The 26,401-nt window shown below is 35.5% G+C and overlaps 1 protein-coding gene across 3 annotated transcripts; it reads left to right on the top strand.

The window, feature by feature from the left end:
* The first annotated feature begins 805 nt into the window (after positions 1–805).
* Positions 806–26,355, top strand: LOC125275167 (low affinity immunoglobulin gamma Fc region receptor II-like). 3 transcript variants are annotated; one of them, XM_048201876.1, is made up of 12 exons: positions 806–869; positions 4,611–4,646; positions 9,505–9,639; positions 10,572–10,736; positions 11,818–12,099; positions 15,969–16,220; positions 19,821–20,063; positions 20,158–20,274; positions 23,807–23,908; positions 24,316–24,402; positions 25,447–25,506; positions 25,645–26,355. In XM_048201876.1, exons 1-12 carry the CDS (start codon positions 839–841, stop codon positions 25,683–25,685), a joined length of 1,551 nt encoding a protein of 516 aa, XP_048057833.1. In that variant the 5' UTR covers positions 806–838; the 3' UTR covers positions 25,686–26,355. The 3 variants fall into 3 exon arrangements, with proteins under 3 accessions (XP_048057833.1, XP_048057851.1, XP_048057842.1); XM_048201894.1 differs by lacking the exon at positions 15,969–16,220; XM_048201885.1 differs by lacking the exon at positions 19,821–20,063.
* The last annotated feature ends 46 nt before the right edge of the window (positions 26,356–26,401 follow it).

Genomic DNA, 26,401 nt, shown 5'->3' with positions numbered 1-26,401 from the left:
TTTACGGCCCGTAATGTCATACTTACCCTGTAACTACATGAAACAAAAGTATATTTCCCCATGTATTAAAAAAGATTGCAATAGTTCTTTCTACTTGAAACAACTTAATCAGTGCACTTTCTCACTAAATTGCTCCCAAACATAAGATTGTTGTCTATCATAACATTGTAAGTACCCCTTAGTTCTAAAATACTTACAGTATAAATAATTTGATAGTTTCCTGGTTGTTACCCCTTTATTCCCAATACTTTACATATTGTTCCCCTATACTTACACATACTTAATGTATAGGTACACTATAATTATCGATAGTTACGCTGTAAATTCGTTGTAATTATGCAGTACTTTCCGGGCTGTAATCTAAAGCGTTACCTAAATAGAGTTGAGCTCATAGTTGTGGTTTGGTTTGTTCTCTTTCAGCTCAGTGGCATTAATCAGTGTGGAGGAACAGCAGTCCTTCACCAGTTTCTGCTTCTTCACTTATAAAGTTATGAATACAGCTAAGACCATTTTTACAATTCAGATACAGGAAAGCATTGTTTCCTTTTCCTTCTCCATTAAACACAAAAGAATATTAATCCTCAAAATGGTGAACTGCTGCTCTTCAGTTTGATACTGAATGAGTCCTTACAACATTTCACTATAAACTTTTGTGACATTTTCTGAAAACATGTTACAAGATTATCAACATTGTCAGAAGGTTTTCTGTAACACATGAGGTTCATTTGTATGTCTTTAATCTGTCATTATGTTCCTAAAGATCTGAGTGTAGGTATCAGGAAGTCTTGAGGCTTTAACGCAATCTGTGTCTTTAACCGTCTGTCATTATTCAGTGAGTATGGAGCTCAGTCCACTTCCTCTTGTGCTCTGTGAGTATTATTTTCACTGGATGTTAACTGATCATATTATGAAGAGGATTGAACAGGTTCAAGAGATTAATTAGTGTTCTTGGATTAATATTTTCTTCTTCTTTTCATGCTGCTCTCAGTGTTTCAGATCCAGCTCTAGTTCATGATATATGAGTGAAAGACGATCTTGAGAGAGGAAGTGTGTTTGTGAAAGAGAAATGAACTCTGTTGTGTTTGGGTCTGTTTGTTCAGTCACTCGGTTTTGTGCTTTCTAATAGTGTTTGTTGAATCAGTTCTGTTGGTTTGTTTTGTACAGTTTACTGTCCATGAAGTAGATATTCACTAGTTAGTCTTCAGTAGATGTTCACTAGTGTAGTTAGTAAGAGTTTATCTTTAATCAGACTTTAGATCAGACTGTTAGCATTTCTGTGTTGTGAAGCTGAGGAACATGTGAGAGTGAAATTGTGGTGTTTCACAAGCAAAGGAAGAAAAATGCCAAAAGTTGATCAGCTCCGGTCAATATTTGTCAGATTTTCCTGTATTTGGCTGAGCTGTCATTTGGGTGGCTTTCTAATGTACTAGATTCATCTAATACATAAAATAAGTAAGCATGACCAGAGATCTTGTGAGGAGGAGAATTTACTGAAGGTAGCAGTTTAGCACAGATCTTCAGCAGTGATGTTAGTCTGTCTCCAGCTAACATAATTTTGTTATAAGAACATTCTCCAAATATTCAGTTTTGGTTCTGGGAATGTAAGAATGTCCACTTTTATTGGCGTTAGAGGAACATGTTTTAAAAGGTATGATGTTCCTCAAACATTTTCAATTTTGATGAACAATTCAACATTTTAGGAACGTGGATTTGTAACATTCCAATAACATAAAAATGTCCATGTTTCTAAAATGTTATTTAAAGGTTAGTATGATGTTCCTGAAACATTCTTTCAATCATTCATAAGACCACAAACTACAAGTTTCTTCAGCCGCAGCCTTAGATGAAATTAACAGAAGATAAAAGACATTAAATCTCTCAAGATCTCAGCAGAGGAGGATTAAACAACTCCACAGACAGCTGTAATGATGAATCAAGAGAGTTGGGATCCATTTGCAACTTATTTAAAAGACATTTCGAAGAATAAACAGGCAGGGGTCGATCACCAGTGTCAGGTACAAACAGGGCAAAGCAGAGACAAAGTCTTAAACCAGGCAGTAGATCAGGACAGGCAGCACACAGTATACACATAATCCAGGCAGACAGAGAACAATGGTCAAGGCAGGCAGCGAGGTATCGTAAACAGAGAAAACAGTCCAGGGTCATACACAGGGATATCATGAACAGGAATAAACGTTGTTAGCAAGTTGTTAGCCACAGCAAAACAAAACTTTGCAGTGAGTGAGTGTGAGCATGCTGTTTAAATAGCCCACGGGACTGGCTACAGGTGTGCGTGTGATCAGCGCCAGGTACGGGATGATGGGAAAAGGAGTCCAAGGGGGGGATGATCAATACTTGGGTGATGGTGCCCTCTGGCAGCGATCGGAGGGAGCCACAGAGGCTTGACTTGTGACAACAGCATTACCAGCTTCAGTTATTTCTAACCAGATTGATTTTATTTATGTCAGATGTCTACAGCAGTTCTTATTGAGGATTAACGGAAGTTTAGATGTTGATGTTTGGTTGAAAATGTTTAGTTTAAAGTCACCATCATGGTGATCAGCGTTTGCTTTGAGTTCTTGACCCTTGACTTTTGTTAAGTTGCCTCTTTTTTCAGCAATTGCAGGTGTTTTCAGAAAACATTTTTGCATTGATAAAGCAGATCAACATGCGTGATTTAATGGTCAAATGACTGCATTAAAGGGGTTTAAACAACTACAACTACTAGAAGGAAAGTAAGCACTCGTTTGCACTTGATAGAGTGGCCTAACCCTTTGACATTCCATGTTATCACTTTACATACATTTTCCATTTTACAGTGGTGCTTGGCTTATACAGACCGACCATTTGTAGACTCAAAACTAAAAGATTAAACACAGTACATTGAACTGAACTACAAGCTCCTGTCTCCCTCCCACACCCTTTCCCTTTTGGCACGAGCCCTGTCCCCAAATGACAAGGCAGGTCATATCAAAGACCAACAATGTATATGGTATGGTATGAGAATACAATATTGAACAAACGTATTTACGCAAAAGTTAACATGGCTTTCAGAAGAAAAAGTTAAATTCGTAATTTTCAGTCTTTGTCAGTCTTAGCAAGGTCAATATTTATACCCCAACTAGCCTATTCTTCATTTAAATCCGATCCACAGTTACTCACATGGATAGTTTAGCCAATGCTGTGATAGAACTCCTTGGCTTCTTTGGGAGATGAGAACAGGTAGATCTTTTTTTCATGCAGAAATCGGAATTTACAGGGTTGGATGAGGAATCTGCGAGGAATCCGCCTTTATCAATGAAAACGTTTTTTTTGAAGTCCTCTGAGAAATTGTTAGTTTTGATCGGAGTTAGTTAAGTTTACAGGAGTATTATAACTTTTTTGTGCGCGGGTAGTCAGAGCAAATCGATCAACCAGCCATCTTCGCCAGAGCCACATGACACCCCCAATAAATTTTTTTTTTTAAACAATTGCTTTTTCTGTCATTGATGTCTTATGGAATTGAAGCATTATTGAAATGTATTAAACTCAGCTGATGTGATAAAGATCATTTGTAATACCATTGTTGAGTTTCAGATGCTGAATGTTGATGTTTGTGAGTGTATAAATAACACTTTCATTGTTAACTTACTATTTAAAACATGTTTTGTGCCGTTTATGCGCTCAAAGACATCAACATTCGGCATCTGAAACAATGGTGACCTGCTTCATGCCAGCATAAAAAAATGCATTCATGTCTCCCATGCACTGCAGCATGGATAAATTATGCAGCTGAATTATGTTTTGATTGTCACCATTATTGAGGTTTGTATGATGAGTGTTGATGTCTAAGTGTGTCTCAACTTCAAAATAGATTTGGACAAACTTGAATAAATCACTTCAGTGTTACTAATGATGTTTATCAAATCGGTTTATTACTTTCTTAAAGAAAAAGTTAATATTGCCTTTTTGCAGGAAACCCACCTGTCTGAGATAGAACATCAAAAACTTAAAGGTGCAGTATGTAAGAATTTTGTCCGCTAGAAGTCAATTCAAAACAAAGGCAGATTGTATTTTAAATATAATTAATTATTCAAAATTGAACAACTTACAAACACTAATAGTATCCCTTGAATTTTTATTCTCTGCATTAAAAAAATCAATTTGAGTGATAAATTTATTTTGTTGATTTAAAAACTTAGATAGTAACCCCTTAGCAAAAATGTATACAAATAATTGTAGAAATGTCTGTAGAAATAGTATTACAAAGAGGTTGTCGCCAGGGGTGCAGTTTTTGCCCTTTACTATTTAATTTAGCAATTGAACCTCTTGCTGAAGCTATACGGAGTAGGGATGATGTTTCAGGGGTATGTATAAAAAAAAAAACTAAAAAAAAAAAACTATGTTGATCTGCTTTATCAATACAGAAAAGTTTTCTGAAAACAGCTGCAATTGCTGGAATAGAATCAACTCAACAAAAGTCAAGGGTCATGAGCCTAACTAAAGCAAACACTGATCACCATGATGGTGACTTAAAACTAAAATTCTAAACCTCTGTTAATTCCTGCTGTAAATGTCTGACAGAGAAAATACACATAATCTCTCATGAGTTTTTAATTTTGTATTTTTAGTGCTGATTTCAAACATCTACTCTGGACACATTGAAGGTAAGTGAATTTGAGTCATAAATTTCATCACACATCAGTGATTCTGTTGTAACCAGCTGCCGGATTCACAAAACATTCTTCCCACATTTGACGCAAGGCCTCATGGGGCGTAGGAAACTTGTGGATACATGGGTTTCATGTGACGTCACTGTATTCTATCGCCGCCATATTTGTGTCCGGTCACAGCTGCGCGCCCTGTTAAAGTCTATGGTGACAGCAGCTACAACTACCAGAAGAAGGCCAATGAAACGCTCTCAGAAGGTTCACAACAAGTTTATAATATATCTTGGATATGTGGTGCTGTTAGCCGTTTCAACAGTCGTCAGAACTACAAATTTATTTGATCCCAAAGTAGTTAGATCGGCAGAATTATTGGCTTCATTCAGAAGGGGCCACACCACTGGCAGCCAAACAGCAATGCACAACATTAATAACTGCTGGGACTGTCATTTACATAACATTATAACGAGAACACTATTGTAATAAAATGTTGTGAATTCTCTGTTGTTGTTTCAGCGTGTTGTTGTGGTAAGAGCGCGTCGACTGAGTTAAACATTGATTACATAACTTGTTCAAACTTCACTTGTGCATTCGCGTCATTTTGTACAGATAAAACTTATTAATTTTATTAAGTATAAATATCTGATTATTCTCATAAAGGATGTGTTTCGTTGAGGTAAATAACCCACAGAGCTGATGATCATAGCTTCAGTGCGAGCGCTCAAAAAGTAAGACAAAACATTAATATGATTGCTCTTCTTATACATGATATTATAATCGTATATACTTGTAAAATAACGTTGTGAATTATTTGGGCTTATTTGCTGTTTCGGAGTTTCAATGACGTTACTTCAAGTTCATCTGTGCGTGATTTTGTGCAAATACTAGTTGTAATATTATTTTTATTTTGTATTAATATCTGGATTATTTTATATAGGATGTGTTCCGTTGAGTTAATTAACTTTCAGTTTATGGGTTTTTTTTTATTCTCTTCATCTTCAGCGTGCGCAGCTCAAACAGCAATGATTAAGTCATTAAAATGTTTAACGTTACTACACAGTAATATTAAAACTTTAATATTTCTTTTAGAAAATGAATGCATTATTTTTAATAACTAGCTCTTATATTGTTCTAGTATTATTTTCATCAACACATAGTTTGATTAATAATAAGGATCATGAACAATAACAGATTTTTTTTCTCAAATCATCTCATTTTGATAACAGTATTATTTGAGCTGCGCGCGCTGAATGAACACCCGTAAACTGAAGCGCTTTGCTTGAAGGTTAATTAACTCAACGGGACACATCCTATATAGGGTAATTCATATATATTTATGCAAGATATACATAAAATTACAACTTATATTTGCACAAAATCATGCACGCATGTACTTGAACTAAGTAATGTAGTCAGCTGGTGTCGTGAATTTGTTCATCCTGTAACAACACGCCGAAACACAGCAACTAGAATTCACAATATTTTCAAATAAATCAAATTTGTAGTTCTGACGACTGTTGAAACGGCTAACAGCACCACATATCCAAGATATATTATAAACTTGTTGTGAACCTTCTGAGAGCGTTTTGTTGGCCTTCCTCTATGGCGTTATTTTACTGTCAATTGTCGAGAGCACATTATTGTGACGCGAGAGCATATCAATGTAATGCGCGAGCGCAAATCTGTCCGCTCGCGCGCGGATTTCCTCTGCTCTCGCGCAAATCTGTCCGCTCGCGCGCGGATTTCCTTTGCTCTCGCGCAAATCTGGGCGCGCGCGCTCAAATATACAGTGCTCTCTTATGAACTGCCTCTCCTCTCGCTCAGATAATATTGCGTGTGCACGCTCAAACTGTTTCCTGCGTGCTCAAACGTGTCCTGCGCGCTCAAACTGCACATGTGCGCTCACGAATCTCTCCGTGCTCTTGCAGAAATTAATTTGCTTTTGGATTAAATGCTGTCAAAAGTTATAAACCAATCAGAAGAGACGACTGATCCATGAAAATGCTACATGGAATCTTATTGGCTGAGAGTGAACTGCGCCTGGAATTCTTTCGACAAAGATATGTATTTTATTTATTCACAATTTAATAATATTTATCAAATGTAACCTAGTCTAACTGCATCACATTACAGGTCAAACCCCTATTTATCTAAACAAACAAACAAAAAATGTTTCTTAAAGTTATTGTGGTCATACGTTTTGTGTTGAAATTTAAAAAAAAAAAAATAGGTAACATTTTACAATAAGGTTTTTATTTGTTAACATTAGTTAATGTATTATCTAACATGAACTAACAATGTGCAATACATTACTGTAATTATTAATCTTTGTTAACATTAAAAATACAGCTGTTTGTTGGTTGTTTACTTCACAGTGCATTTAATAATGTTAACAAATACAACATTTGATTTTAATAACGTATTAGTAAATGTTGAAATTAACATTAACAAATATTAATAAATGCTGAAGAAGAGCAATTCATTATTAGTTAATGTTAACTAATGCAGTTAAATAATGTTAACACAACCTTATTGTAAAGTATTACCAACAAATATCTTCTGATTTAAGACCGAACAAGATCAGGGTCAAATCGTCATTCCCTTAATACTTAATGTGGAGATCACATATACCACTATAGTCAATTTCTTTTGAGGTCTGGAATTAATGATTCTGATACATCAAATACATTCTGATACATCAAATACATTTTAACAGTCACTGGTCACCACCTACTGGCAGAACAGTGTAACAACATTAGTTTCAACATTCATTTAGCTACTTATTTTAATTGCTGAAATCAGTGTATATTCAGACTATAAATTGTTATTGCAATACTTGCATTATTATTTAATGTTTGCAACACAGATGTAGCAATAGTATGTTGTTGAAAACACTTTGTGAAGCTGTTTAAAACATATAGCTTACATGACCACTGCTTTCAGCAGCAATGCAAAAGCAGGTTTAAATATTCTGGTATGATTGTAATTTCAAAAGGTTTAATAGACATAACCGAATCGTTGTCATTTAGGAATAAGATCGCGTTCTTTTGCTTAATCGTGCATACACAAGAGCTTAGGTATTTTTGTATGTCATGTTTTATACCAGACCTCAAAAGAAATTGACTATGGTGGTATGTGATCTCCACATTAAGTATTAAGGGAATGACGATTTGACCCTGATCTTGTTCGGTCTTAAATCAGAAGATGTTTGTTGGTAATACTTTACAATAAGGTTGCGTTAACATTATTTAACTTCATTAGTTAACATTAACTAATAATGAATTGCTCTTCTTCAGCATTTATTAATATTTGTTAATGTTAATTTCAACATTTACTAATACGTTATTAAAATCAAATGTTGTATTTGTTAACATTATTAAATGCACTGTGAAGTAAACAACCAACAAACAGCTGTATTTTTTAACATTAACAAAGATTAATAATTACAGTAATGTATTGCACATTGTTAGTTCATGTTAGATAATACATTAACTAATGTTAACAAATAAAAACCTTATTGTAAAATGTTACCTTTTTTTTTTTTTTTAAATTTCAACACAAAACGTATGACCACAATAACTTTAAGAAACATTTTTTGTTTGTTTGTTTAGATAAATAGGGGTTTGACCTGTAATGTGATGCAGCTAGACTAGGTTACATTTGATAAATATTATTAAATTGTAAAGAAATAAAATATATATTTTTGTCGAAAGAATTCCAGGCGCAGTTCACGCTCAGCCAATAAGATTCCACGTAGCATTTTCATGGATCAGTCGTCTCTTCTGATTGGTTTATAACTTTTGACAGCATTTAATCCAAAAGCAAATTAATTTCTGCAAGAGAACGGAGAGATTCGTGAGCGCACATGTGCAGTTTGAGCGCGCAGGACACGTTTGAGCACGCAGGAAACAGTTTGAGCGTGCACACGCAATATCTGAGCGAGAGGAGAGGCAGTTCATAAGAGAGCACTGTATATTTGAGCGCGCGCGTCCAGATTTGCGCGAGAGCAAAGGAAATCCGCGCGCGAGCGGACAGATTTGCGCGAGAGCAGAGGAAATCCGCGCGCGAGCGGACAGATTTGCGCTCGCCCATTACATTGATATGCTCTCGCGTCACAATAATGTGCTCTCGACAATTGACCGTAAAATAACGCCATACTCCTCTGGTAGTTGTAACTGCTGTCACCATAGACTTAAACAGGGCGCGCAGCTGTGACCGGTCCCAAATATGGCGGCGGGCATAGCGGAAGTGACGTCTTTGAAACCCATGTATAGGTGGAGAGGAGAGAGAGTATTCATAGTCCTGAAAATAATGTTCTTAGAAGTCATCATAAATAACTTCTTAAAATTAGCATAACCTCCAACCTGTCTTGAATTCACAAAGGAACATTCTTAGAAACTTCTTGGAAATCTTTCTTAAGAAGATTTTTGTGAATCCGACCCCAGCAGTGTAAAGGAGTGTCATGGTTATAAATAAATTAATTAACAAGTTATATAATGATTCATGTGTTGTGAATTAGTAAAACCACACAGACAGTTCTGAGGTGTGACAAAAAACACCAAAAACATTCAGATATATTGCATGGCCAAAATTTGTTATGAAGAATATAGAAAAAATAAAGTATCTTTTGACATTTACTTTGTCTTGAATATTAGTAACTCTACAGACACCACCTAGTGCTTTGAACTTCAACAACAATCTTCAACACTTTGGTATCTGATACTGTGTGTCTCTTTGACTGCTGGTGTAGATGAAGGTGGAGTAAAACCCTGCTTTGAGATCAGAGCTTCTAACCTAAAGGATGAGGGTTTGAACCCCACATAGGGTGATCTGTGCACCTTTCATTTCTCTATTTCAGATAAAGTCCAGTTAAGTGTTTCTCCTCAGAAGTGGTTGACTGAAGGAGATCCAGTGACTCTGATCTGTGAGGTTAAAGGCTCCTCTACAGGCTGGACATTCAGCTGGTTCACTGTAACTGAAACTGTCTCATCAGGTCAGTAATGTACTTCATGTTGTATCATCTGAATTAGCTGATTTTATTCAAGTCTGAAATATTAATATTTCTGTCAGGACCACTATCATCAAATATTATTGATAGATTGATATTATTGATGAGTTTGTATTGGCGGTAAGATTCTGTTCTGGGCAAGAACTCCCTGCACATCCATAGAGGGAGAGCAGCAATAACCCCCCTATAAGGTAAACGGATCAGAACCAACATATGCAGATATAATTAATGTCAATAATTTAACATGTACACATATTTCAAAAATTAGTCTGATTTAGGCAAATCATAAGGCCAATCCTGACTGACGAGAGAAGGAGCTGGGGATGGAGGAGGGTAATTAGCTCCTGAGAAATGCGATAGCTGTGTCAGGTTAAATGACTCAAGATTCAGTTGCAAGTGTACAAATATTTATTAAGGAAGATAATGTGAACAACAAGTAGAGTACAAAGAAGGAACTTATAAGATATGCTGTTATAGGTGTCGTATTCCTATAGTAGGTAGATGTGAGTCACCTGGGAGTCAGCTGATGCGAGCTTGACTGACGTGACCTGCAGAACTAAAGCTACGCTTGATTTCTGAATCCAAACAATAGAGACAGGGCATGTAGACTTGTGTTGGTCCCGGGTGCAAGAATTCAGAGTGTAAACATTTATCGGCAGTGAGTCACAATCAGTAATAATAAACTTCTGTCGATCTGACTGTCTATGGGTGAGGATACAAAAATACAGAAGTATACTCTGTAGATTTCACAAAAGCCCTGGAGATGTCAAAAGTCTCATGTAAAATAAGTCATCCAGCGGACTTATTTATTTGTTATGTTATTTCTTATACATATAAATATGTATAACTCTGTCCAGGAAACACAGAGAATGAGGTTTCACTTTAAGGTGAAATCTACACATTCTCTTATTTTACAGACTTCAGTGATCATTATGAGCTACTCTCAGACAGCAACAGAGGAGCTGGAGGAAAATACATTGTCAGTTCTGCTACTGTAAATCACACTGGAGTTTATGTGTGCAGAGCAGAAAAACCAGCCTATAAACCATTGCACAGCAATACACAACTACTGTGGGTCACTGGTGAGTTCATGCAAAACAATTGATTAAACTTTAATAAAGAAAATTCGGTAACACTTTAGAATACAGATCCGTCGTTAATTAATAATTACTCAGGAACAAATGAGTAATGCATTATTAATACTATAGTAACTACCATTAACTAACAAGAAACTGATGAATGAATTAGTAAGTAATAGTGCTCAGTTGAAGGTGGTAGTTCACTATTAGATAATCAGTAACTACTGTTTTTTTCATTCCTCCCAGAGAACTACTAAGAACTACAGGCTCATAATTAATGTGAATAATGCATAATGTATAATCTAAAGTAAAGGCCTTGGTAACCCACTAGTAATGACTGACGTATTACCAAATACTTAAGAAGGAATTACTTCTTATTTGGATCAGTATTTTAAAGTGAAAAACATGATAACTCTCTAGTAACTACTGAAGTCTTTGTAAACTTTTGAGCTTTTTGTACATTTTTGCACAGTAATTCTTTCTGATGTATTTAGTAACACTTGAGTAATTACTAGTGGGTTACCATGATCTTCACTTTAGAATACTGATCCAAATAAGAAGTAGTTACTTTAGAGTTATGTAGTAACTCTTGAGTTATTACTATGCAATACTTTACAAAAACCTCAAAAGTTTACTATGACTTCAGTAGTTACTAGAGAGTTATCATGTTTCTCACTTTATAATACTGATCCAACTAATTAGTAATTCCTTCTAAAGGATTTGGTAATACTTCAGTCATTACTAGTGGGTTATCATGACCTTTACTTTAGAATTAATTATACATTATGCATCATTCACATTAATTATGAACCTGTATATAGTAGTTCTTAGTAGTTCTCTGGGAGGTATGAAAAAACAGTAGTTACTCATTATCTAATAGTGAACTACTACCTTCAACTGATCACTATTACTTACTAATTCATTAGTCAGAGTTTCTTGTTAGTTAATAGTAGTTATAGAGTGTTAATAATGCATTACTCATTTGTTCCTGAGTAATTATTCATTAATGAAGTATCGGTATTCTAAAGTGTTATAGAAAATTATGCTCAAATCTGAAAACTTACAGCTGTAATTGTCTTGTTAGGTGTTTCTCCTCGAGTCTCTCTGATCATCAGTCCCAGCAGAACTCAACACATCACAGATGACTCTCTCTCTCTGAGCTGTGAGGACCAGAGTAACTCTGATGGATGGACAGTCAGAAGATACAGAGACAGTCGGGGGCTGGAAGATTGTTCATCATCACACTGGGGATCACAAACAGGATCTACATGTACAATGAAATTCACAACCTCATCACACACTGGAGTGTACTGGTGTCAGTCTGAATCTGGAGAGAAATATCATCCTGTTAATATCACTGTACAAAGTGAGTCTGTGTTTCTGTATTCATTTATTTCACTGGCAGTTTACAGTCAATGAATGAAGCAGGTTGATTTAAAGGGCACATATAATACAAAAATTCAATTTGAACATAAAGTTTGTTAGCAGTGTGTGTACACAACCAACCTATAATGATAAAGATCCACCCACTCCATTTTTTTTAAATTTTCCATAAATCAGAAGCAGTGTCTCAGAACAGCCATTTGCAGATTCTGTTCAAAGTTACATCACTTTGCACGACTGCTGACAGACTCTGGCGTATTAGCATAAACCCCATCCTGTTGTACCCAGTCCGCCATTTTCTCTAAACTGGAGAAGCTATAGTGACAAGAATGTCTCGTTTTTTTTTTTTTTTGTCAGGTTTAAAGGCTGATATGTGCCTCTGCACCATGGGCTATGCGTTGTTTTTAATTTATACTTCTGCGTCATTGTCTGTGTCGATGCGCAAACATGCTGACCACTAGTAGGCAGTGTCTGCGGTCATGTTGAGTATCAAGGCAAAAGCTGAAGCAGCTTGTCATGTATGTTGTCAGAGAAGCTTCAGCAGTGATGGTGGCAAATAGGCAATGACTTTTGTTGCAGCTTGACAGCTTGTGTCCCCTAAAACAGAGCGTCTTTGCATTCCTATGAAAGTTGAAAATGCTCACTCTTCTCCGATTGCTCTTCTGATGCGTTGTTACATTTTTGAGGAGGTGCACGTTAGACTACGCCGTACGCTACACGTGCTACACACAGCCTATGCCATAGCTACGGTGTACACATTGCAAAAGTATAAATCAACTTTAAGAGTGAACATAACTGACTCCATGTACTCCTGACATCAGAGCACTGAAGACACAGTGGATTAGTTTTATTTTTGAAGGGAATGTGCCCCCATATACCTAAATTTATGTCTGTCCAAATCATTTTACACCAGTTTGCTTTGTGAATGAATGTCAATACAAAGCCACAATACAAAACAGAGGTTTTGCTAAAAAGTTCTTACTCAAGGATGGATCAGTACCAATATGATCCAGCTTATAGTCTCCAGAGCAGGGATGTCCAAGCTCAGTCCTGGAGGGCCACTGTCCTGCAGAGTTTAGCTCCAACCTGCCTCAACACACCTGCCTGGATGTTTCAAGGATCCTGAAGAAGACCTTGATTAGTTGGTTCAGGTTTGTTTAATTGGTTGGAGCTAAACTCTGCATGATAGTGGCCCTCCAGGAGCAGGATTTGGACACCCTTGCTCCAGAGTGATACTGGATACGGCAGTAATGAAAGTGAGAGCACACACTTCATTACAGTTTATCAGAGTTTATTTATGGATATAAAGCTCACCAGTTTATTAAGCACCCCAGAAAAGGCATACGGTTTGTATATTTGTTTACTCTTAATTGAAATGAGTGTTTCTATGTTAATGATAATGCGAGAGAGAGAGTTTATGGATACGACTTTAATGCACACTTCTATTGTGTTTTATTCAGTTCTTACAGTGATTTTCTGGAGTGAAAACATTTTGGCCATCATTCGGACGGTGTTAGCTACAACAGGCTTATACTAGTAGTGGATAAAAGCAAGATGGCAACATAATTTATAACCACAATTAAACTAAACTAAACTAAACCTGTTTCATCTCCATGCAGCAATTATTCTCTGGCTCTGTAGTAGGGGTGTAACGGTACGCAAAAATCACGGTTCGGTACGTACCTCGGTTTTAAAGTCACGGTTCGGTTCATTTTCGGTACAGTAAGGGAAAGAAATGCAAACATTAAACTGCAGGTTGTTTATTACAAAAATCTTTTTTTTTTGACAATTTGTTTACACTTTTAAACACTTTTAAATAAAATATATATATATATATATATATATATATATATATATATATATATATATATATATATATAAAATAAAAAAAGAATAAGAAATAAAATACTGCTGTAAAGTTCTAAATAACACTAAATAAATATATATATAGTATATAATATAATAATATAGTCAACAATAAAGTATATAATATTGTCAATAAACAAACAGTATACAGCAAATAAAATAGTAATGAATAGAACATTTATAAAATAGTATAAGTACAATAATATAATAATATATTGATAATAGCATATAATATAATAATACTATAATAATAGCAATAGAATATGTAGTATCATTTACAGAATATAGACAATAATATAACATCATAATTATAATAGATTGATAATTAGACAATAATATAACATCATAACTATAATAGATTGATAATAATAGTATTGGTATAATAATAATAATAATCGCAAATACAATGTAATATCAATTGCAGAATAACATTGACAATAATAAAAATAGTAAATTAAATAGTGACTAGTACAATAATAATATAGAATTGGTATAATAATAATAACAACAAAAGGCTATATATTTTCCATCAGTCTCTTGGAAATGGTGAGAACAGTCCACTGACAGGCTCTCCTCAGCTTTCCTTGAGGCTTGTGTAGCCCTGGTTGCAATGGGCTGAAAAAGAAATAAAAATATAAACAAATCACCATTTAATGGCAAACTTTTAAATAATGTAGATGAGTCGGGAAACTTCCCTTCTAGCTACTTCCCACTGTCTCCTCAACTCGTTGTCTTTGTGAAACCTTAAATGTGTGAAAAGCTAGCCAACTAACTAACGTTACAGTAAGGGTTAGATTAAGATTAACAAAATATCAGTCACCTAGCCGTAACGAGTACTTGTCATAAAAGTCGGTTTTAATAAAATAGAGATGCATATTTAAACTTTAGTTTATAAAATAACATAAGCTAAAACTATATTCGAAATCATGTAAACTCACGTCTCAACTTTCACAGCTAATTAGTGACATCGCTAGCTATTTTAGTCTGACTGACTCCGGTGGCCAACTACTATCAATTATATAATGACCAAATACAACCAGAAACAAATGTTCAGTCTTACCTGTGAAAGGTTATTCCCCGAGACAAGTTTTCAATTGTGCAGCGATTTGTACAGCCCCAAGCAGCACACGAAGCAGGCATTTTTCTCAATTCCAGATATGAGCGTTATGGGAACGTTGCCCCGCACAACATGGCGGCGCCGTTGACGTACGGTCCAGCGGCCAATGGGGCGTCTAGTGTTTATTATAATGTCTATGGGTTTAGAGATCAGTGTTGGTGTAGGGCAATCTGTACAGTGATTGACATATTGACATGACCAATGAAAACTTTAGAATCAGCTGCAGGGTGGGATTTGCGCTGAACGCGGAGACTTCCGCCACTTAATATGTTCGTGTGGAGACAGGAAAATGTAGGCCTATATGTTCCACACACAAAATATTGCATTCGGTACACACGTTCACCGTACCGAAAGCCCTGTACCAAAACGGTCCGGTACGAATACACGTACCGTTACACCCCTACTCTGTAGGCATTATTGTCTGAATCCGGTTCAGGCTGAACAGTTACTGCCAGTTTCTGACATTATTAGTGTGTCCATTAAACTCATAAAGCCCAGCCCTCTTAGGCAGGTGCAGCAGCTCATTTGCATTTAAAGGGACACACACTAAAAGGCATGTTTTTGCTCACACCCAAAAAGTGGCCATTTTAACATGCTATAAAAATGATCTGTGGGGCATTTTGAGCTAAAACTTCACATACACAATCTGGGGACATAAGAGACTTATTTTAAATCTTGTAAAAAGAGGCAAAATAGGTGCCCTTTAACAAGATCAGGAAGCATCAATGGGCAAAACAACAACAACAAAAACCTTAATGCACAAGTTGTAATTAAAAATGTAGTTTTGTCAGAAAATATAGAAATCTAACATATTGCTCATATAATCTTACTCTTTATTCAGTCAGCACATGTTTCCTGTGTTTCTGTAGCTGATGAAACTGGTCTGATTCTGGAGAATCCTGTTCATCCTGTGACTGAAGGAGATACTCTGACTCTACGCTGTTTAGATAAGTATTCAACCCCATCAATCCTCAGAGCTGATTTCTATAAAGATGAATCACTCATCCAGAATCAAACTACAGAGATGATCATCTCTACTGTCTCAAAGTCAGATGAGGGTTTCTACTACTGCAAACACCCAGAGGAGGGAGAGTCGCCCAAGAGCTGGATCTCAGTCAGAGGTGAGAGTCAATGAAACTGTGAGTGATTTATGTCTTCATATGCCCTCGTTCAGATATAGTTCATGATAAAGTGCAGTGAAGGAGTTACACTGACAGTATCACGTGAGTTTGATCATCTCTTCATAAACACACACAAGTTTAACAGGTTATTATTGAGTGATTTGCTTCTTCACATTAACACACTTTTTTCTTTAATCAAAATTGTCTCACATGATCTTTAAACCAAGTCTCAAATTTGGCTGGATTTTTTCCACATCCATTACTAAATAACAGCCATGATGATTTTTATTATTGAATTGTATTGAATTTTATTTATATTTATTTATTGCATTTCACATCTTTGAATACATCTACTTATCAAATAGACACTATGTTTATAAGTCGCATATTTCAGTTCTAAATATCTGCATTCTTTCCTAAAAAAAAAAAAAAAAAAAAAAAAAAAAAAAAAAAAACAACTTTTCATGACCTGGCCACATACACACTGTAAGTTTCAGGAGTGACTACCGCATATAAATGCGAGTGAATCCACTTAATTTTCTGATGATTGACAGCTTGGAAACCATAGCAACGTTCTGGCATCTCGCATGTTTGGTATCTGTTATTGTGACCAAACTAATATTACAGTGACAAAACACTTATTATTTTCAGCAATTTAACCAAACCTAGTCGATGGAGGCATCTTTTGTTCATGCTACTTATACAGCGCGCTCTTTCTGTGTTGCCATGATCACTTATTATAAGTGTTTTTTTGGGGCTTGTTGTTGTTTAAATCTCATAAAGGTTATTATTTTCATTATTAGCATTTTTTTTTAGTGTACTTACAGTTTGCTAATTCCTGATTACCTTGCTGATTCCAGAACAGTTAATTCCTAATCTTTGAGCAAAAATTTTTGCGCAAAGCCAGTATCAAATTGCAACTTGTTCTCAAAACAGTCGCTGGTCAAATGTACAGAGCAAATATGCAAGTGACTAGGACATTCATTAAAAATAAACAATCAATTTTTCTCTGACACCGGGATCCTTTGGCAGCTCAAGCAAAGATGATGTTTTTCCACAGCCAGGAACAGCACAACATCTGCATGACATCGCAATCTTGTTATTATCACAGTCTTATCATGAACCACTTTAGATCCACTCACTGCTCATGGACATCCACTTGTGCATCAGTGGGCGGGGATAATGATGCAATGATGTAAAAGTAGGTGTCGTTGTCTTGCTCCAGACAGTGGCGCCCCCAGAAAATTTTAATAGGGGTGGCCAGACGAGGCCACAGCAATTCTTGGGGTGGCAAAAAAAAAAAAAAAAAAAAAAAAAAAAAAAAAAATATATATATATATATATATATATATATATATATATATATATATATGTGTGTGTGTGTGTGTGTGTGTGTGTATATACATATACATACATGCAAAATCAATTGGTAGTTATTAATAGAATGAGGACACAAACCTTTACATTCAGTCGCGTTCGGTCCCATTTATTTGCATACACATACCTACACCGTTTTAGTCCAAAAGTGTGCACATTTGTAGAAATACACATTTACCTCAGATTGCATTATGGTTTCATAATTACCGAGGTCATAAAATATAGTTTGCTAGGGGGGTTTGGGGGCATGCTCCCCCGAGAAAATTTAGATTTATCTGGTGTACATATGTGCATTTTTAAGACGTTTTAAGGCCAACAAATTGGATAACAATAGCTTTAAAACCATGTCAACAAATACATGCATTCACAGTTTTGAGGCAGCTTTAATCGCATGTGTGGTAATTTCATGACTTAACTTACAACAGAGCAATGACGGTCATTGCTCGTATTCTTTTGGGCTTTATTTAAGCTATAATAAAGTAATTATGCAGCGCGCGCCGGCACATTTGCGCATGCAATACTTGAGTGCGCGCCGCGAGCACAGAATAACGGCTGATTGGACCTGTTCATTTTTCTGAATTTTACTGACATAGTCTGACAATATCTCATCTGACCGCAGTTCACTGTTGTTCAACTGAAGCTCCCTCGTCGTCACTTGTAACCTATCTTTTCCAATTTTCATTGATTCAACTTATTCGTTCAAAAAGCTGATTCATTCAGTAAACAGTGCTATTTGTTGCTCAGGGACGCAATACAATGCTCTGGATTTGATCTGAACTATATTCCTTGGCGAAATTGTGCAGAAACAGGCAATGATGTCTAAAATGTAAACATGAATAAAATGTATATAACATTTGTTATGCTGATATCTGGAGAAAAACGGCACTCTTCATGTGATATTTATTAACACAGTGAAAGCGTGCACTCTAAATGCGCACCGACTAGTCTAATCTACAAGACAACATCACATACAGGGATGTCAGATCGATTGTGCATCGTATACAATTATGATAAAATCGTAGACTAAATATATCGCACACCCCTACCCTACCCTCTTCACAGTATAAATAACATTTGAAATTCAGGTCTATAGACATTACTATTTAGACTCTTGGTGGCAGTAAAACAGCTACTCTGGTGGCGTCAGTCAATCTATCTTTTTTGGTGGCATTTTATTTTCTTTCACTTCATGAACTTGTGAATTTACATTATGCATTTAAATTAATAGTACCCAATGCAAAATTATACTGGGGTGGGCACAGGGGTGGCCAGAGTTTATGCAGGGGTGGCCACCCCTTGGCTCCAGAGGCAGTCATATGCAAATGATTGTGTCCCTGTGACGTCAACTGGTATAAAGAGTGTTTTCAGTTGTTTTGTAGTCAAGACCACCTAAACCGAGACCAAGACCATTGTGTGTCAAGAACAAGACAAGACCAGATTAGCACTCCTCAATATAATAAGACACTAAATAGAACTGTTACTAATCAATTGAAACAACAAAATTAATCTTTACACTGCAGAGGTGGAACAGAAGTTGCATCTGAATTGGTACAATTACAGATGCATAAATAATGTTAAAATTAATGTTTTAAAAATAAAATTGTGAACATTTGTAAAAAATCAATATCATGGTTGCCTCTTTCTTGTGATATTTCTTAAATATATCATGTTATAATATCAAGATCACAAGTACTTTTTTGCAATCATATCTTGAATTCACAACAGTAACAAAATGAATGAAATTAGAAATAAGTTATTGATTGTATTTGAAGCAGGACGTTTTACATCCAATCAGATTAACGACGTTAATAAAGAAATCATACAATGCAACAGCAATTTAGCGATATTCCCGCAGTTGTGGTCTTAAAATAAAATCCAGAGTCCTTTTAGTCTGAGACCAGACAAGACCAAGACCTTCAAAAAATGGTCTTAAGACCGGTCACGGGACCAAGAATGGTCTCGAGTAACACTAGTTTTCAGTCAAAGACAGGAACACACATTCAGGTCTGTTACTGAGTCTGATGCAGGTAAATACTCCTGTAATGGATCAGACACCGAAAGATCACTGAAGATCAAATGATGAAGTTACACTGACAGTATCAGGGACTTTGAAGTATACCTTCTTCTTTTTTTTTTTTTTTTAGTTTAAAATAAGTATACTAATAGCACACTTGAATAAACTTCTTTTTCATAAGGGATTGCATTTTTCCTGTGTTTCTGAAGCTGATGTGATTCTGGAGAGTCCTGTTCATCCTGTGACTGAAGGAGATACTCTGACTCTACGCTGTTTAAATAAGTTTCCAAGCCCATCAATCCTCAGAGCTGATTTCTATAAAGATGAATCACTCATCCAGAGTCAAACTACAGAGATGATCATCTCTACTGTCTCAAAGTCACATGAGGGTTTCTACTACTGCAAACACCCAGAGAGAGGAGAGTCGCTCAAGAGCTGGATCTCAGTCAGAGGTGAGAGTAAGAACTATAAACTGTACAGGAACATTTCAACTGTGTTTACAGCACTAATCTAAATGTAAAAATGCTTGTATCTCTGTATCCCCAGCACCAGGATCTGATGGTCTCAAACAAGCTGTGATAATTGGAGTGACTGCAGGACTGACTGTTGTATTTTTGATCATTGTCTTCTTGGTCCTGCTGTGGCGCTTCAGAAACAACAAAGGTTTATCATCTCACATTAAAATTCAGTGACACATTTTCAGACACTAGCTGTTTCTAAACCTTTTGAGCTGGTTTTCTGGACTTAGCTGGTCTAAAGCTGGTTTGTTTGCTGGTTGATTTTGGGCAGTTTTCAGCTGGTCAGGTCAGTAGACCATCTTAAATTAGGCTTGTTACTTCAATTCTGAAAAGTATTGATAAAAATATTGGTTGCACTTTATTTTACAGTACATGCATTTAGGTGTACTTACTGTGTACTTACCAAAGAAAGTACTGGGTAATATAAGGTAACTACATGTGTTAAGGTTAGGTTTAGTGGTAGGTTCAGGGTTAGTACCTAGTTATTACCCAGTTATTGCAATTACTATAATAAGTACATAGTATGTACATGGGGAACAGGACTGTAAAATAAAGTTCTACCAAAATATTTATATCATCTACAGCCCCATTTCCAGAAAAGTCTGGACATTTTATAAAATGCAATAAAATCAAGACACTGAGGTTTGTTAATTCTCTTGAACCTTTATTTAACTGACAAAAGTACAAAGAAAAGATTTTTCAATGTGTTCACTGGCCAACTTGTAAATATAAACAAATTTTGATTTTGATGGCATAAAAAAGGTAGTTTCTGTAACTCTAGTAATTGCATGCAGTTAATTAATAGTACTCAGTACTTATTTAAGTAGATACAATGTAATTATGGCACTGTAAAATAAAGTGTATTCAAACTTTTTGACTTATCCTTTTACATTGACTCAGTTAAGTTGTATTTACTTAGAATTTTAATTATTTTCAACTTGACAAATGTAGTTATTTGAACTTATAAAGTTTAACTGGATTAACCTTACTAAAGTAAAGTGAACTTTTGTTTCTTACTAGTTTTCCACTCATGCTCATGTTCAATTAACCTAATTTGACTTATTTTCTTAGTTGACCCAAATAAATTATTTTATTTCAATTGCAATAAATAAATAAATAAATATTTCAAATGTTTCAGCCATGTTTCGGCTTTTCTTTTTCATTCACATTCAAATTAATTTCTACTGCAAATAATAATTGATCTGATTTCAGCCACTGAAACATCAACTGCAAACAATTCAATTAAATCTCTCAAGATCTGAGCATAAGATGATTGAACAACTAATTTTGTGAACAGCATTTCCTTTATTTATTGACATTCAAGAAAAGATGGATGACGCACCTTCACTCTCTTTCATTGGTGAGAATTTTTTTTTTTTTTTTTTTTTTTTTTCCCCCCAAATGGTTCAGCAGAAATCCCCGCCCTGAAACCAGTTTCATTGGCTGAGGTTACAGTGACGAGTAGGTTTAGGAATCTTTGTTGGGTGTAGGCAATCGTTACTGTGAAATGATTAGGGCAGGATTTCTGCTGAACTGGTTTGGGGAAAATATCACGCCTTCCATTGCATTAACTGAAGCCAGTGTGCCAATATGGTGCTGACATCTTGAGTCTCGAGTCTGCGCAGTAGTGAGCCGCGATATCAATGCCCCGCCCACACTCCTGCAAAATCGGTTAATACTGCAGAGCAACACATTATGTTGGTGTGAAATAAACAGTTATGGAAATGTAGAAAAAAAACGTTAAAGCTCCAATCTCCTCCAAAAGATCCAGAAAAAAGTCAGTTGGTGCTTCATTGACTACTTCACTCAGAGAAACTGTAATTTCACAGCTGTTAATGACGTCAAAACCCGCCCTTTTATAGCATCAAATAACTTACTTAAAACAAACTTATTTAAAGAATGAACACTTTAACTAACATCAGCATGATTAAAAACTGCCTAAAATGACAGAAACCATCTTAATATTTGACATGTAATTTAGTTTGTCTCACGTTCATTCCATTACACTGAGTGGGTGTGGTTTATGACCTATACTGCGTCCAGACACCAATAAAAACTCATCCATGGCTCCCAGCATGCATTTTAGTAGTTTGTTTTGTCACTATTGTTGAGGTTTATATGATGAGTGTTGATGTCAAAGTGTGTCTAAATGCTCAGTTTAAAATTGCTGCACAAAAGATGTTTCAAATATTCCCAGTTTGTGTCAGAGTTAATGCACTAATGCTCTTTCTCTCACAGCTAAACTTGTTAAGCTAAAAGAAATTTTCACAGTTCAGTGGGGCTTCGGCCTTATTACTGTATTTGCTTTGAAACAGTCATTTAAAAAGTAATCTAAATCGCTGTAGGCTACATTAAATGTAAAATAAGACAACTTCAGCTAATTTACAAAAAAAAACAAACAAACAAAAAAAAACTTTGCAATATAATGGTGACTTCAAACTAAAATTTTTCAATGAAAAAAAAAAATCCAACATTAATTAGAGCTAAACCTCTGTTAATTCTCAGAAACATCTTGTGAAAGAAATGGTGGCAAACTGGTCTGTAAGTGAAGGTGATAAAGCTGTTTGGAGTTGTTTAATCATCCTCTGCTCAGATCTTGAGAAATATAATCGATTTGATTTGCAGTTGATGTTTCAGTGGCTGAAAACAGATCAGTTATTATTCACAGTAGAAAATTAATTTAAATGGGAATAAAGTTCTCAACCGAAACATGGCTGAAACATTGGAAATAAAATAATTATTTACAATTGACATAAAAGAACAGTTTAAATAAAATAATTATGAATTAATAAAATAAGCCACATTAGGTTACACGAACATGGACTTCGGTATTAAAAAAAGGACTGAACTGTAAGTTTAAATAACTAAATTTGTCAAGTTGAAAATACTTAATTTTCTAAGTAATTAAAACTTAAATAAGTCAGTGGAAATCAGTACCTCAAAAGTTAAGTTGAGTGAACAAGTAAGTTCACCTTCATAAAGTTAATCCAAACTAAACTATATAAGTTCAAACAACATCATATTTGTCAAGTTGAAAATGCTTAATATTCTATGTAAAGACAACTTAACTGAGTCAGTGCAAAAATAGGTAACTCAAAAAGTTGAGTGAATGAATTTTTAGATATTTTTTTTTAAATTGTATGTATAGTAGATAGTGAAAGACCTAAATACTTTAAAATCTTGCATTAAATCTTGATATTCATTTCTCATGAAATTTGGCACAAAGTGGTGAGCCATGACCCATCTTTGGTGAATGCTCCTTTTATGCCCAAACACGACACCCTCATCTATTACCAATTCACCTGCTTATTGTGAACTGTTTCAAAACCGTTTAATTTGGATATTCTATAACCTTTTCACTATTATTTTGCCAACTTCTCTGGAAATGGGGTTATAATATTGAAATCACTGAAAATCATTTAAACAGTGAGTTATCCATCTTGTCCACTAGTTGTTTGATATAGTGCATATGTACTGTAAGCACTCCAAATTAGTCATTTATCAGGTTTTATTTGCTGACTGAAGACAGCAGGCAGTGAGGCAGATTAATGTAAACAGAATGTGATAAATAAATAAAAACATGTCTTTAAACAGTTTGTCATTCTCAAACATAAATAGATGAAAGAGATGAAAAGTCAGTTTTCCTCAAAACATTGACACAGTTTGTGTTTGATTAGGTGTGAGATCTGAGTCTCCCTCTGCTGTCCGTCAACAGCAGAACATCAGTCAGACATCAGAGCAGAACCAGAGTGAAGCCGGATACAACACACCGCTGTCTGGTCAGACTTTATTCATTACCATTATTAAATACACATAAAGCTGAGATAAAAGACACTTAAGAATAACTCTCAACTAACAGGACAGATATCAGCTAGATGTCAGTGGGCTTTATTTGATCAAAAATGAAGCTTTATTTGTCAACATGAAACATTAATTCATGTATTAATTTATTACAGGAACTGCACATGTTTAGGCCTATGATTCAGTTGATGAAACTATTAATAAAGACAGAAGCACAGGAATCTAATGATGTCATTTAAAGTATTTTATGTCATTATAATGAGTTCAGTAGTTCTTCTCTAAAGAAACTGGCAATCAAATCCATCGTTTTTGTATCACTCTTATATTTGCAAAGGAAATCAAGTTCAACCAAGTGTCTTATTTCTTTCTCTGTTGTTCATTGTAGACGGTGTAAGAGCGCCGACTGAGATCACATATGCTGAGATTGAACTCAAATCTACAAACAAAGAAAAGAAAGAGAAAGAAAACAAAGGTAAACTGACACAAAAGTCTCTGCTCTTCTTTAGCATGTTATCCCTGACAGCAACATAGTGTCGACACAGATTCGGCCCACATCTGGTCCGCGTGTAATCCACATATACCAGATGTGGGCCTGATCTGGGCCTCACTATGTTGCTGTCTGGGATAGTGCAGTGGTTCCCAAAGCGGGGGTCGCGAGACAATGAGGGAGGGGTCGCGAGATGATTTCCAGAAATCAAAAAACGATTAGACGAACAATAAAGAATTAGAAATAGCATATTTTACCAATAATTGTAACAAAATACTAAAAAATACAAGTTAAATTAAAAACAAAAACCATGCAAATAAAAAAAGCCATCAACCCTTTTGATTTTCCTTCCCCTCGACCGTGACTCCTGAGGAGATTACGACAGATTAACCACATATTAGCAACAGCATCAGTTGATGCAGGTCAATTTACAGCACCAGACATGTGCACATAGGTAATTCTTTAAGCTTTGGATATTATTTTTGCCGAAAAGAAACATTGGTTAATATTGACCAAAAAAGACAACGCAGGGAGGCCAGCGGAGGAGAGCGGAGAAGCACCACCGTCATGCCTTTGCAGTAGCCTAGGCTTACATATGCAGCACACGCTATTGAGCTTTCACATGTGCTGCGTTTGCAGTGTGCAACTGATCTGTGGCTGTAAATCACAAACACATTTACTTATTTCAAATCCAAAAGTTGTTACTGAACATTGCGATTCTCTTCGTATACATTATATTTATAGATGTCACATTTAAATGCACAACATTTAAACATTTTATTCATATGCACTGCATACACACTGCAAACAGAGTATATGTAAAACAGGCATTAGTGCGTGTGCACCATTGTGCACAGCGTTCGTTTACTTTAACCACCTCTGAGGATAGTGGGGGTCGCGAGTCACTGGCATCGTTATTTTGGGGGTCGTGGGCTGAAAAGTTTGGGAACCCCTGTTATAGTGTCATATTTCATATCCCTGTTGGACGTACAGTAAACACTAGAGATATGAACTGTTGGCTTCTTCTAGACAAAAACACTGAGAGTTGTGACGTCCTGTACTCTAAACTGAAGCTGGAAACAGATCAAGGTGAGCGTCAAACTAAAAATATCAATCACAATTCACAAGAAAACACTAAACACTTCATCTACATGCATTATTGATGAAATATAATTCTGCATATAAAAACTATAAATGTACGTTTTGAATTTATTGATATATTTTCAGGTGCTGGATCTAGTGATGTGACGTATGCTCAGGTTAAATAAATGCCTGGAGGAGAAACTTCAATCCCAGGATGCTGATGAGTTTACTGTAGAGAAGTGAATGAGTTTGATACTGATGATCACTTGAAGGCAACAGATTTACCTGAACTGACTGTAATATTAGTAAGCCTTCATGTGCTTCAGAGACAATGTTCATCTTTGAATAGCAATGAGATGATTATTCTTTATTGTTTATTACTGCACAGTGTGTATTTATATTGGTTAATACCAGCAGCATCAGATTATTATTTGACAACTGAGAGAACAGAATATTCAGTGAAAGATTTGTTTCTTTTCAGACTGTTGAGTGAGTGACCAAGTTTCCTTTTTTTCTTTTCTGTCTTTTTAGTTTTAAATGTATTTCCTTTGGTTCACATGATCATGGACACATCACAGAATGTTAAAATTGTGATTTCCAGGTCTGGAAAAGTTGTCTTTAGACGTAAATGTATATAGTCTTGTGAAACTATTTTTTTTTCTAGCTATGCTCAAAATATTTAATTGTCTAGAAATCTAGATATAGCTCTTTGTGCATCTTAATACATTAGTCACAAGGTTATAGCTTTCGTTTTGCTCCTATCCTATATAAACTGTTGTATTCTTCTTGCTGGTGGGATTCTCTGTGATTGGTATGAGGTCCTCCGGCCGTGATTAAAGCATATTCTAAGGCAAAGTCTGGAGTCTGTTTGGTTTTTAGGCTGCGCAGCAGACTAGGCACT

The sequence above is a fragment of the Megalobrama amblycephala genome, linkage group LG1, assembly GCF_018812025.1.
Source record: "Megalobrama amblycephala isolate DHTTF-2021 linkage group LG1, ASM1881202v1, whole genome shotgun sequence".
Classification (NCBI taxonomy): Eukaryota; Metazoa; Chordata; class Actinopteri; order Cypriniformes; family Xenocyprididae; genus Megalobrama; species Megalobrama amblycephala.
The sequence above is the reverse complement of the archived record's forward strand: the minus strand, read 5'-3'. Positions and strand labels throughout refer to the sequence as shown.

Coding starts and splice junctions, on each gene's coding strand:
- LOC125275167 (XM_048201876.1), top strand. CDS start 839: ATGGAGCTCAGTCCACTTCCTCTTGTGCTCT. Junction 870..4,610: donor TCCACTTCCTCTTGTGCTCT/GTGAGTATTATT, acceptor TTGTATTTTTAG/TGCTGATTTCAAACATCTAC. Junction 4,647..9,504: donor CTACTCTGGACACATTGAAG/GTAAGTGAATTT, acceptor TCTCTATTTCAG/ATAAAGTCCAGTTAAGTGTT.